General features: G+C 54.0%; 4 protein-coding genes across 4 annotated transcripts; 2 read left to right on the top strand and 2 right to left on the bottom strand.

Annotated features, from left to right (window-relative positions):
- On the top strand, positions 1–4,261 carry K452DRAFT_265108 (uncharacterized protein). Its single transcript, XM_033538729.1, has 4 exons — positions 1–2,916; positions 2,973–3,160; positions 3,212–3,321; positions 3,381–4,261. Exons 1-4 carry the CDS (start codon positions 99–101, stop codon positions 3,940–3,942), a joined length of 3,678 nt encoding a protein of 1,225 aa, XP_033401495.1. The 5' UTR covers positions 1–98; the 3' UTR covers positions 3,943–4,261.
- A 1,805-nt stretch (positions 4,262–6,066) lies between these two features.
- K452DRAFT_284163 (uncharacterized protein) lies at positions 6,067–9,029 on the bottom strand. The gene is made up of 6 exons (XM_033539904.1): positions 8,708–9,029; positions 8,632–8,649; positions 8,487–8,563; positions 8,342–8,408; positions 6,404–8,294; positions 6,067–6,337 (listed from the first exon to the last, which is right to left on the bottom strand). The coding sequence occupies exons 1-6, from the start codon at positions 8,796–8,798 to the stop codon at positions 6,271–6,273; spliced, it is 2,211 nt and encodes a 736-aa protein (XP_033401494.1). The 5' UTR covers positions 8,799–9,029; the 3' UTR covers positions 6,067–6,270.
- A 253-nt stretch (positions 9,030–9,282) lies between these two features.
- On the top strand, positions 9,283–9,816 carry K452DRAFT_295349 (uncharacterized protein; the record flags this gene model as incomplete). Its single annotated transcript, XM_033541800.1, has 3 exons — positions 9,283–9,427; positions 9,568–9,682; positions 9,777–9,816. The coding sequence occupies 3 exons, from the start codon at positions 9,283–9,285 to the stop codon at positions 9,814–9,816; spliced, it is 300 nt and encodes a 99-aa protein (XP_033401493.1).
- A 291-nt stretch (positions 9,817–10,107) lies between these two features.
- On the bottom strand, positions 10,108–11,622 carry K452DRAFT_284161 (uncharacterized protein). Its single transcript, XM_033539903.1, has 3 exons — positions 11,544–11,622; positions 11,073–11,493; positions 10,108–11,019 (listed from the first exon to the last, which is right to left on the bottom strand). The coding sequence occupies exons 1-3, from the start codon at positions 11,607–11,609 to the stop codon at positions 10,253–10,255; spliced, it is 1,254 nt and encodes a 417-aa protein (XP_033401492.1). The 5' UTR covers positions 11,610–11,622; the 3' UTR covers positions 10,108–10,252.
- Between the last annotated feature and the right edge of the window lie 1,764 nt (positions 11,623–13,386).

The following is a 13,386-nucleotide window of genomic DNA, read 5'->3' as shown; positions in this document are numbered from 1 at the left end:
CAGGCTCGCCCGCATTGTCAACAACAACGCCCACCGTTGCTCTTCGCGAGCTTCCTAGCCACCTCACCCTTCCATGATCGCTACTTGATGGCGCGGCGATGGCCACAACTACAGCACCCTTCCTCTACAGAGAGGCGCGACTGAACCTCGATCCACCTTACGCCGGCTCTACCATTGGCATAACGCTCCCTCCTCACAACTCTTCGTTCCTGTCGCGGACCAAGGCCAAGCGCGTCGTCCTCACCGAAGACCTCACGAGCTCGGACGAGACTGCGTTTGCCAGACGTCATCTAGCACCCAGCGAGGCGTCCATATTCTTCCGTCGCAAACATCCGTATCCTCGAAGCTTCCAATGGCGCATATTGGACGACCGCAAGGTGCTGGAGCTGCGTTCAGTTGACCTTAGCATTGACCGCCAGCACAAGGGTGAGGCTGTCTTGACGATCCTGCTCAGCTTCCCGAACCCCATCCGGCCATTTGGCGTTGCTTTTGCGGAGCCCGACGAGCGCGATGCGCTTAACATTTTCGTTCTGACGACCGCGAACGAGCTTTATACGCTGAACCTACACAAGGAGTTCTTCGTCCGCCCTGCGGCTACTGAGATCGATGTGGAGGACTGGTGCAAAACCTACTCTCCCTCGGCCTTCAGCTTCCGCTACCCATACCGGATTGTCGCGACGAGCGCGCAGGAGCTTTTGGTTTCGTTGCACGATGGGGGCTTACTTCGTCTCACCAGGAAGGCTGCCGACGATGGATCACAGTGGCGCGAGACATTCTTTACTGAGGGCGGCTGGGGTTCGACATTCAAAAGTCTGATTCCTTGGAAGGGCCATAACACGGTGCGCTTCGGCAACCTCGATTTGGAAGCGTCCACAGCAGCGTCCATTGCGCTCTCTCCGGACAACCGTCATATATACACTGTTTCCCTCAACCATACGCTGAAAGCGTGGAATCTAGAGACCGGCAGGGTTGGCGTCCACACAGACCTTCTGGGCGAAAATGACAGGGATCCCCAGAAATTGCAGCAGTTTTACATCGCCGCAGCGCAACCGCATCTCATGCAGGTAGTAAATATGGAAGTCCCGCATGATGGTGACGAGTATTACGTCGCTACATATTCCCCAAAGAGGCACCAATTCAAGTTCTGGGGTATCAGGGACGCAGATGACGCTGAACTGGGTATCCACGATGTTCACTCAGACTTCGCCTTCATTCCACCGATTGACGAGCTCATGAACACGACCGTTTGGAATATGGAGGAGTTCTTCATCAAAGCAACACCTGGGTGGAGAGATTCCGAGGTTTGGATACGTGTCAGGTCAGGACCTAACTGCAGGATTTTCGGCCTCAAATTCGATCTCTTTGACTCTCAAGGCGATCTTGCAGACAAGTGGAGGAACAACTGGGTCGCCGTTGACTCTGGCTCTCTTACTGCAGAAGCATTAAAGTCATCGATATCGTTCCCTAGCGAGCCGGACCCAGAGGACTCGTTGATGCACTCTCGGAGTCTGTCGGAGGAATGGCTCGATTTTCTCTTCTACCCTGGGCGTTTCACGTCTGCCACGCTGGAAACCTCACTTTGCGTGTATCGCAGAGGTGTTGGTGAGGGTGTTGCCCCATTGGGTGCTGCAGGCGCGAGCAGCAAAGCGGCTCTCAAGGAACAAATCTCCGCCGCTGTCGCATCAAGGGTTTCAATTAGGCGCCGCCCGGATAGCGGCATTGACCATGACCAGCACGAACTCGACATCGCTGCTCAATGGCAAGTGTTCTATGGCGTGGTTAGGGATCTCCACAAGCGCAGAGGTGAGACAATAGGCCTAGCGTTCGATGCCGCTGAGGATGCCCCTTGGATACTACTTTCGGATTATGCCTCGCCTGTAAGGAAATGCAGCGAGATAGAACTCCTGCGCTTGAATCACCATGCCTTGATAACCGAGGAGCCGCAGGCCGAAAGGCCTTTGTTCGAGACACTACGGGATGACATGTCTTTAGACGTCTCAAAGTTGCTCTATGCAGCCTCGGAGTTCCGCCGCACTTTCCCCTCTTCATTCAAGCACGAGCTCAGCCAGGCGGTTGCCTCGGAGGTTCTTCAGGAGCCCTCTTTCTCCGTCTTTGACCGCCTTCGGGCGTTTGAGGCGAGATGCAATCTTTGCGGTCAAGTGGGCGACGACGAATTCGAGAAGCTGGAGGTTGTTTTGGAGGAGCTGGGCGGTTTCGCAGGAGTGAACTCCGGGCTTCTCCAAGCTGTGTTTGACCGACTCGGCGAGGACGAGCGGGGTCGCAAAAGAAAACGAGCCGTCACCGCATATGGAGCCAGAACTTTGATCAGAGGCGTGCAAGAGACATTGGAGCTGACCACGGACGTTCTTCTGGACCTCCTGGTACTTGTTGTCTTCATGAGCCAGGAACTGGATCCTGCCGATGTGCCATTCGATTCTTGCGATGTCTTCGCTGAGCTGGTCTCCAGACTGAAGGGGATTACGATTACACACTGGCTTGCTTCGACACTCCGGGCCGACCCGCCCAGGCGCAGACGGGGTTCGCTATCAGAATCAGATCTCTCGCCCAGCAAGCAGGGTCTTTCCGAGACCAGTGCGCCGACAGTCACGATGTTCGAAAGCCTCTTCATCGGCGATTGGTCCGACCTGTGTTTCCCTGAGGAACCGCAGTCATCACGCATCACATATTCAATCCGTGCCTGGATATTCTGCTTACCACTTCCCGAGAACTACGACTTCTTCGCTGCCGGTGTCATGAGTAACCTGCTCAAGTACGAAAACCTCGATTTAGCTACCAATTTTTTGCCATTCCTGCCGCAGTCTCCTTGGGCGACGTACCTCAGGGCTAGGTATTATTTGGCAATCGGTGACTACATGCTGGCTGGCACTTACTTCAAGAAAGCTGCCTTCGGTTCTGGTAAGTGGCTGTCCCTTAATCTAAGCTGAAGAATCACTAATTTACACAAGCCCTAGGATACTTTGACATACATTACAACGATACCTACGGCTACCTGTCTCCTGACGAGAGGGAATACTTTTCAGATGGTCTCGCCAGGTACTACCAGCATGTCATGAACTTGTTCGACAGAGCCAAGGTGTATTCGTCTGTCGTCGAGTTTGGACGGCTGGCCTTGCAGTCCTTTGGCGTCAACATCAAAAAGGTTCGCGAAACTTGGGATAGAGACATCAACACAATTGTTCACCTGCAGCAGGATCCGACCATCAAAACGGAGGTACTCTCGCGCCTCTTCAACGCCCTAATTCAAACCTCGAGGTTCCGAGAGGCACACACGGCGCTCACGCGGTACTCGAACGCCATCCTGTGAGCATCCCAACCAAACGTTCATAACCACAAAAGTCAAAACTGACAGAACCCCACAGCCGCAAAGCCGCACTCACAAGCCTCGTCAAGACCATGGTCGTCCAGTCGCGCACCGCCGACTTGATCGCCCTCCCCTTCGCCTCTCTCCACAGCGACGTCGACGCCATCCTCGCCCAACTCTGCAAAGACACGCTCAACGTCGCGACGGGGCCGCCCTACCACAAGGTGCTATACAGCTACCGCATCGCGCGCAACGACTTCCGCGGCGCAGCCAGCATTTTGTACGAGCGCCTGCAGCGGCTGCACGCCAGCAGCATTGCGATGCGCGACCCCAAGGACGACAGCCTCTCGCACGGCTACCTGCTGCTCATCAACACGCTGGCATCCGTCTCGCCCGACGAAGCGTACATCCTGGCCGAGGCACGTGTGGACGACCCCGCTGCGGCGGCAGCGCATAAGCTTGGCCAGCAGGCCGCGGTGCCTGCGCCACAGGTGCTCAAACGCCGCATCCTTACGCTGGAGGACGTGCGCAGGGAGTACCAGACGCACCTGGACCGGGTGGAGGCGATGGAGACGGGCAGGTTTGCGTTTGGCGCCGCCGAGGAGATGGATATTGTGTAGACGGCGCGGCGCGGCGGGGTGGGGGCGAGGTGGTGCGGGGCTGTGTGAGAGGCGCGATATGGTGGTGGGTTCATTAGCGCGGAGTTCTACCTATTTGTTTGATGTTTTTTCGCTATCTTGAGCGAGGACGGGCGGGCGGGTCGGTTGATGTGGGTGTAGGATAGGCGGGCTTTTGAGAGCCCGGCTGCTATGTCTGAAATATACGCGGTTCTGGATCGTGGTGTGATGGCTTGGTGTGCTTGTTTTTGTGGTTGTGTGGGTGGGTGGTGCTGGTGTGGATTGTGTCTGGGTTGGGATTTGGGGCTGATGTTCGCTGCAGATGTTCTTTGTGGTCTATTGTACGGTCAATAGCGTAAGAGGCGGAGTGCTTCAGAACGTGGGTGGAAGTTAACAGTCACTGATACCACCCCCTACCACAGATGTCGTAAGAACGCAATCAGCCACCCCCTTCCCCATAAGCAGCAGGGCGAACCCGTCAGCAATTCCATTAATTACAAAGTGTCTTGCCAGCACTATGGAAAACAAATGGTTTCCTTCGGGGCCGTCTCAAGACATAAAGATGATGAGTGCTCAGAACAACCATCCATGTGACGTTGATAAGCTTTATTGCGCTTATAAAAAAACCCCAAGGAAGAAGCTTACTGGCCTAGATTTCATTGATTGTCCAGTACAACGAAGAGAACGACGAACTATATGGTGCAGAAGTCGACATGACAGAAGAACTCACCCGGGACCCCACTAAAGCAGACCAGAAGTCTGACGGCAAGGAAAAGCCCTGCGAACTTGGTGTCTGTTCACAAATCAACCAACACTACTATTTCCCGCAGCTGCTATGCTCCAACTCTGTACGCTGATGGCCACTATCAACGCCGTACTCCAGAGTCACGCTCCATTCACTATGACCTCTGTAGCTACTTGCTAGGCGCATGATGAAAAACCTACGGTAGCTGCTTGTAGACGACGATTAATTCCGCATCGATTTGGTTTTCTTGGAAAGAGTAACGAACTAAGCTTCGGTGTCAAGGTTATTTCTTTTGGAACCAGAAGCATAAGCGGCCTTTATATAAGTGCGTAGACGGAGCCCTTTCAGTGATTGTCCAGTACAATGAGGAGAAGAGCAAACCGTATGTTGAGGTCAACATGACATTGGGACTCCGTGACTGAGTCTGGCGACAAGGCAAAGTTTATAAGAACTTATCTCTGCGCACAACAGCCTGTATTTCTCTTCCACCTCAACAACACACCGGCTCGGCATTACCCCATTTGCCGCTAAACCAGCCAACCACATCAAAGATCTTCTAGGAAGCTCACTCACTACAAGTTCACGGTTTTAACGTCAAAAGACTTCATCACTTGAGTATTGATCGTAGGGCATTTGAGTATTGACCATAGGACATATGGCGAACGCTACGTCGCTGCTCTGCTCTATAGGAGCTGCATGACAGAATATCTCAAGATAAATCATTGGAAATCTTCCACTGACTTCCGCCGTTGACGTCTTTTTAAATAACAAGACCATGACCAAACCGCATTATCAAAGAACGAACAATCTATATGCGGCAAGCCAAAGCAGTATCAATTTTAATAAGACAGAAACATCCCGCACAGTCCTTCATCTTGCCACTTCATGACATGGTTCACTTGGCAAGCAAGAGGGAGCATTGGAAGGACAACGAATAGAATGGGGCAAGACAACAACGTAAAGCGAGAAAAGCCTCGTCGATAAACATAATCCAGTATCTACCAAATGCTAACTGGGCCGCAAGCCCTTCGCTAACGACACTGATTATCACGACTCGCAGATGCCCATCACCACCATTACTTCTCGTAGCTGCTGTTCAGCACCACGTGTACGCATTGGCAGAAAAGCAGCAGGTTGTACCCCCTCGACAGGCCGTACTTGGAATATTCGGTAGGTAGCAGACGAGGCCCCCCACTTACGGATGTTCACCGATCAACACGCCGCCCAATTGCCCACCAGGAATGCATATAATGGGTTCCTGCTTCCTCGACCAGCCAGATACACAAGCAGGATTTATATAATCATGTCCCCATGATCGGCACCTGTGCTGCTGCTATCGAACCCCGTCAACACTACCAGTCACTGCTCTAGTGTAAGTAGATTCACAAAACGTCCTTTAACGCACACGCATATTACGACGTTCAAAATCTTACATGTATACGTGTTTATAAGAAGGCCAGGCATCTCCCAGCCAAGTAGTACCACATAGTATCTGTTTGCATTTGCAACCCCTCCAACGCCTCACGGCTAGCCACCGCCCACCTGCACGAAGCTGCCAACCACAAAAGCCGCATCCCTTCTATATTCTACGCCGCGGTCTCGACGCCGCGGCTCCTAAGCGTGTCCCTAGCCGTTGTGACCTTCAACCCGATTCTACCCCAAAGTCAGCACATCACGTCTTCCAAACCAAGAGCGAGAAAACGGGCTGGCAGCACATACCTCGTGTCTAGATCGTAGCTCTCCCATCGCGCCACCTTCTCCAGCCAAACACTGCACTCCTTCAAGCGCTGCGCGTCCCCTGCGCCGGCCCCAGCGCCAGACTCGCACTCCTGCCACAGGTTCGCTGCCATCTCGTAGTGCGCGGCTGGACAGGTCCAGTTGTCCTTGAACTGGCCCTTGAACTCCTGCCAGTCGTGGCTGATGATCTGGTCGAGCAGCAAGTCCTTTGCCTCAGCCGTATACTTCAAGTTGCGTAGCGCCGTCGCCTTCAGCAACGAAAGGATAGCGTGCTCGTCCAGGCCTTCTTTCTCCCAGTGCGGGTTATTTCCCGGGGATGTTGACCATGCTAGCGCATCCAGTGAGCGCTGCAGGTGCTCGGGCCGCATGCGCTTGTATCCGTTCCAGAAGTAGATGACTTCCTCAATGGGGCTCACACCGATTGCGTCGATGAAATCACACTTCCACTCCGCGGCGCGGCGCTCCCACTTTTGCAGCTTGCGGTTCACGAAAATGTCGAAGGGCAGCTGCCGAGCCATGAAGCGCTTCTTACCCGTGTGCTGCGGCACCAGCTTCAGCAGCTTCTCCGCCTTATCCTTGTGCTCTTGCGCCAGCTTGGATGCATTGACGTCTTCTCTGCTCGCGGCCTTGAAGGAGCGGTATAGCTCCACGTGCGCACAGCCTGCGATGTAGTAGTACAATCCGTGTGACCAGTTGTTCAGTGTGACACACGTCTGGAATGCATGGCTACACTCCTCGTACTGGTGTGCGTACATGTGGTCCAAAGAGCGCTCGAACCACTGCAGTGCCTCGACCTGCTTGAGCTGCGACTTGCTCGCTTTCTTCATCACTTCAATGGCCTGTTCCAGTTCCTTGTCGCTTGCGAGCATCCGTGCGTCTTCCAGCATCCAGAGGTGGCTTTGCGGGTACCGTCTCCTCATCTCAGCAAGCAGAGCTTTGCATCGTTCCTTCGGGTAGGAGCCTTCGCCAGATTCGGGTACAATGTCGCAGAAACCTACCATTCCGTTGTAGTATCCCAAAATCACGAGACCTGCCAAACCACCGTAGATGTTATTGAACTTAGTGGCTTGCCAAAGCATGGATATGCCGCGCTGACGATCGCCCTTGAACCCGACAATCTTGAGAAGCGTTGCGAATGCAGGGGGAATCAGCGAAATGACGAGCATCAAGATGCCAAAACACATGTTGGCTCCTGAATGGATGAAGATGTCCGTTGTGTCGTTGTTAAAGACCTCAGGATCCGGACCATCAGCATCGTCAGATATGCTCATCGTACCAAGATCCCGGGCTACTGTTGACATCGCAGGTGATCCTTTGTAAGAAGGCAATGCTCCCGGTGGTACCTCGATATGCCCTTTAATATCAAGGTGCCCTTCATAGACAGGCGGCGTCGGGACGCCTTCGTGTGCTTCATCGGCATCGTAGAACTCATCCTTCTCCGACTGCGGTGTATCGGTTTCAAGTTCGCCTTTAGGCGCTCCGGATAAAGCTAACTCGTCGTCTTTAACCAATGTAGATCCGGACGAAGCAGATATAGACTTGGCCGCCCCAGATGCGCTACCAGCCTTTGACACTTCGGAGTGAAGAGACACCCGCGAGCTGCCCGGCACGCTTTTCCCCTCAAGCTTGGCTTTCTCCGCTTCCATGATAGCATCCAAAGCGATGAAAGCTTTCCGTAGCTTGTAGAAACCGCGGATACTTTCTGTCAAGCTCTCGTTCAATACACCGACAATGGCGCTCATCAGTTGCGCTTGAGCGAGGCACGACGCAAATTCCGAGCCGGCAGGGTATATGGACGACTGAGGCGAGTGACGTTGTGCTTTCCGGTGGTGATCGTATGCGCTATTCTCGGCTGTGGAAAGTACATCGGAGGCTGGAGCTAGTCAGCGTCGGCCGCGATAGGAGTGCGGCCATGTGTACCTTCTTTCATAACATCCTGCTCGAAGCCGAGAGTTGCCCGCATGAATACGACCACTCCCTTGCCCAGCTATTTCAAATGTTCATAAGCCTCGCTCACTGCCTCTCCTCATGCCTTCATGTTCGCAAGGCATCATACGCGCCGTACCTTGTGAAATGGGGAGGCTCCGTCTCCCAGGAGCTTATCGGCAGTTTCTACATCATCGTTCATAATATGCGATACGGCTGTTCCGGTAGTTCCGCATCAGTCGCTACGTTCACATATTTCTCCAGGTCGCGCTTGGGAACCGTACCGCGTATAGCATCTTCGACTATTCTTTATGTCAGCATGACTGCCACGAGCGGAAAGGCATATAGGGTCCAATGTACGCTGCTGCGGCTCATCCAGCGCACTCAATGAGTGCGTGGAGCCATGTAAGTGGGCTTTGCCCTTCCCGCCAAGCCACGAACCCAGAGGCATGACCGCGACGGCTTATGGAAGAATAAGAGATGCGGGAATTAAAAGGCGAGGAATCGGCTTTAAGTTGTCCAAGCTAGGGCGGCAGTTGGCCAATCGCGGTGAGACCGGCGACCGCTTCGTAGAAGAAAGGAAATGCACAGAGGAAAAGGGAGGGAAGGGGGATGTGAAAACGTAGACAAGACATGGGCGGCCTTGCGAGCGAACAGGAAGGCTGAAGGGCTGACACTCGCGTGCGCGCTTTAAGGTAATCGACTGCCTGGCACCTTTTGGCGATGACCTCAGTCGTTTGTACCCGGGGCGAGCACGGGCCCTGTCCAAATCGGCGCTTCGGCTTCACCCAAGAGCGGCAGCTCGCCGCAACTGCCCCATCATCAGAAGCTCCAACAGCAACCTCCGCACCACGCCGCTTCCATCAAACAAAGAGCCGCCCCGCAACCTTCGACCGTCACCCTACTGCTTCCCGAACAAAGCCCACGCCGCAAACATGTCCGCTTCTGCCCAAGGCAACCCCGACACCAAGAAGGCCGTCGTCGACGACAAGGCCCAGGGCGAGTCGCTCATGGATGAGAAGAAGACGGGCGCCGGCGCGCTCGAGGAGGACGATGAGTTCGAAGACTTCCCTGTCGAAGGTGCGTTGTGCGCCCCTCCACCGCCCATATACTCAGCCGTCAGCATCACCCGCGGAAGCAGACCGTAGTGCTGCGCAGCTGCGGGCTTTGGGGGCCTATGGAAGCTAGACCTTCGAGAACACGCTGGGCTAATACTTAAGGCGACCCTACAGACTGGGAGCAGGAGGATGCGGAAATTCCCGCCGCGAGCACGCATCTTTGGGAGGAGAGCTGGGACGACGATGACACGAGCGAGGACTTCTCGGTGCAGCTGAAGTGAGTCGAGCCCACGCCACTATATATCACATCAGAATGATGCCTATTCTGGGCATTGCGAAAGGAAATTGCGCTGATACGCTAGTTCTCGCAGGGAGGAGCTTAAGAAGGTCGAGGCCAGCAAGCGCGGTTGAGAGCGAACACGTTCCTGCGTTCCGGACAGATACACTCTACCAAGACATAGGATACGGCGTTGACGGGGCGCGAAGCTGCGAGAAAGTATCGACGGTCAAGATCTTTCATGATGAGGACAATGCAGCACGATCAATGAACAAGGTGATCTAGTAGACGAATAGATGTGGTAGACCTGGCACAGGCACTACGGTTGCCCAAGTTTGGTGCGGTCCAACTAGGCATCTAGCATTTCAATCGCGGTTCGACTGCAGAGCTAGATGTTATAGCGGAGTTTGGTAAACAAACACATCAAGGCTCGGTCATATCAAGACGCAGTTGCGTTTCATTAAAAAGTCAAATTTCTTATGCTCATCATGTGTATCTTATGTTCATAGCCTTGAAGGCTTTCCTTTTTGTAATCCTCCCATCAGAGCCCGCCTGGTTACGGACAAACATTTACTTACTGGACAGAGCGACGACACCGGGCAGGGCCTTGCCCTCGAGGAGCTCGAGGGAGGCTCCACCACCGGTAGAGACGTGGCTCAGCTTGTCCTCAACACCGTACTTGGCGGCGACGGTAGCGGTGTCACCACCACCAATGATGACGATCTTGCCGTTCTGGGCAGCAGCGACGGCAGCGTCCATGGTCTTCTTGGTGCCGTTGGCAAAGGCCTCGAACTCGAAGACACCGGGGGGACCGTTCCACAGGATGGTCTTGGCCTCGTTGATGGTCTGCTTGTAGAGCTCGACGGACTTCTCACCGGCGTCAAGGCCCATCCAGCCGTCGGGAATACCGTCAGAGTCGGTGGCGTAACCAGTCTTGGCGTCAGCGGCGAAGTTGTCGGCGGTGACGAAGTCGACGGGCAGGACAATCTTGACGTTGTTCTTCTCGGCCTTCTTGACAAGGTCGGCGACGGTCTTGCTGCCGGCCTCGTCGAAGAGGGAGTTACCAATCTTGACGTTGTAAAGGGTCTTCTTGAAGGTGAAGGCCATGCCACCGCAGATGATCAGGGTGTTGACCTTGTCGAGAAGGTTGTCGATCAGCTGGATCTTATCGGAAACCTTAGCACCACCAAGGATGGCGAGGAAGGGGCGCTGAGGCGACTCGAGAGCCTGCGCGAAGTAGTCAAGCTCCTTCTTGACGAGGAAACCAGAGGCCTTCTGGGGAAGGTCGACGCCGACCATGGAGCTGTGGGCACGGTGGGCAGTGCCGAAAGCGTCGTCTGCATACGGGTTAGCTTCTTGTTCTGAGTCAAGCTCGGCCGGTGGGACTTACTGATGTAAATGTCACCCAGAGCGGTCAGGCCCTTGCGGAACTCCTCAACGGCGGCCTTGTCGGCCTTGACCTTCTTGCCCTCGGCGTCCTTGGAGGAACCCTCCTCCTCGGCGTGGAAACGCAGGTTCTCGAGCAGAACAACCTGGCCGCCAGTCGCCTTGTTGACGGTCTCCTCGACCTCCTTGCCAACGCAGTCGTTGGTGAAGACGACGCTCCTGCTCAGCAGCTTCTCAAGCTCGGCAACGACGGGCTTCAGGCTGTACTTCTCGTTCCTCTTGCCATCGGGACGGCCAAGGTGGGACATCAAGACGACGGCCTTGGCGCCATTGTCGAGGGCGTACTTGATGGAGGGGAGAGCACCAACGATACGCTGGTTGTTGGTGATGTTCTTGTTGGAGTCGAGAGGAACGTTGAAGTCGACCTTGTCGCTCGTCAGCTGCTGCCAATTGATAGTAGTAGAGACAAACTTACGCGCATCAGGACACGCTTGTCCTTGAGGTCGACATCGGTGATGGAGAGCTTGTTGGAGAGAGACATGATGATTGTTGAGCTGCGGGGTAGCACTGTGTTAGTCGAGTTCAATGGGCAGCGATGTGGTGTTCTCGATGGCAGCGTACCTCTGGGTTTGATGTGTGGAGGGAGAGTTGGGTATTGGGTATCGTTGAGAAGTTTCTCTCAGCGGCGGCGCGGGGTCATTTAATCTGACAAGCTTGGTGGGGCAGCCGTGTGACGTTGGCGTGGTCTCTCACGACGGGACGGGCCCCCTAAAACGCCAAACCACCAACTTTATGATAAATGGGGTCCGAGAGATAACACCACGACACGACATGGTCTGATCAATTCACTCAGCCTTAAAATTCCTACGCCGTCGGCGCCGAAGACGCTCCATCTTTATACGGCAGCCTTGCGAATGTCTCGAGCCTCGAACTTCGTCGGGAGGCCGCGAAGGCCCGAAGCGCAGTAGGATCGCTTGGCTTCCTCTGCTCCGACCATTGCGGCGAGGATTTAGTGTGACGTGATGGCATTCGTCCAGACAATCCGAATGGCTGACATCGAACGATGCCATGCATCGTCGAGTTACGACTTGCTCCACGAGGATCCTGTCTCAGACGCGAGTTGCCTCGCAAAGACACCGTGCGACCGGGTCGCTTACTTCATACCTTCTGCATCACGCTCTAAGAGTGGCATGATATCCTTCCCGCTCACTCAAAAGGACGGCCTCGCCTGAAGCGGGGCTCGCCCAAGGAGCTTATCACAACCGTCCTCATTCACATGTGCTGAAGCGATTTGTATCCCGGTCTGGCTCACCTCGTCGCATCCCAAGGGCTGCCATCAGGGTGCTGTCCTAGAGCACATTGCGATGCGATCCGCCACCGGAGGAATCCTGCTCGACAACACAAGCCGGGATCGGGGTTTGCATTCCAATCATTGTCCGGCTTCGGTACTGCTTGCACGATGACTTTAGTAGTACGCCCGCCCGTGTTAAACAATTTGAGAACTTTTTACATTGCTCTTCGACCGCATTAATCTTTCCCAGCTGAATCGATTATCTGTCTCGTGGGATTGCTGAAAAATTTCATCGCGGCATTTCTAGGTTACGAGTCGCATGTTCGCGCTCCTTGCAAGCTCGGATGAAATTCCTACAGAGCGCCAGAAACCGAGCAACATCCAGGCATCTCAAGCATTGCCTAAAAAGGAAATCGACCAACCGTAAACGGAAACACTCAACAACTTCATTTTGAAAGAGACAAGACTCACGCACGCCTCTCCATATAAAAATTTAGCAATTTTTCAAACAACCGAGCGCATATGGCGTATCTGTCCACGATTCATAGTTACCGGAGACCATCAGAGGCCAAATTCGGACTTGCTCTTTGGTCAATTTCTTTACTGACCATTCTTTAGATTCTGCCAACAAGAGCCATGCCAATTACACCTTGAATGGAGAAGATTTTCAAAATGGATACCCTCGGCCATAATTACGATTGGACCAGTTATACCCGAGAGCTCAAACCACGAGCATTAACTGTCTCTATTTAGATGACGGACGCGACGGCTACCGTCATCTAAATCAGCTAACCCGCTGACCCATGAGAACGGCAAAGCAGAAACTATTGTCTCCGCGGTGGCTAGCATCAGCACCCGCGACTCACATCTGTGAAGACTTCGCGACCTGTAAGTACAAACCCGCTCTGTGGTCTCTAGTAGCTGTTCATTTTTGATCGATTTATTCGCTATATTTGTATTGTTGTTGACATTCCTCCGTTTTTTCCGGTGATGATGGGTACGGAATTGTTTGTTACTATATTATTTT

Source organism: Aplosporella prunicola, assembly GCF_010093885.1.
Source record: "Aplosporella prunicola CBS 121167 unplaced genomic scaffold K452scaffold_4, whole genome shotgun sequence".
Classification (NCBI taxonomy): domain Eukaryota; kingdom Fungi; phylum Ascomycota; class Dothideomycetes; order Botryosphaeriales; family Aplosporellaceae; genus Aplosporella; species Aplosporella prunicola.
Note: the sequence above shows the minus strand (reverse complement) of the source record. Positions and strands in the feature narration are given on the sequence as shown.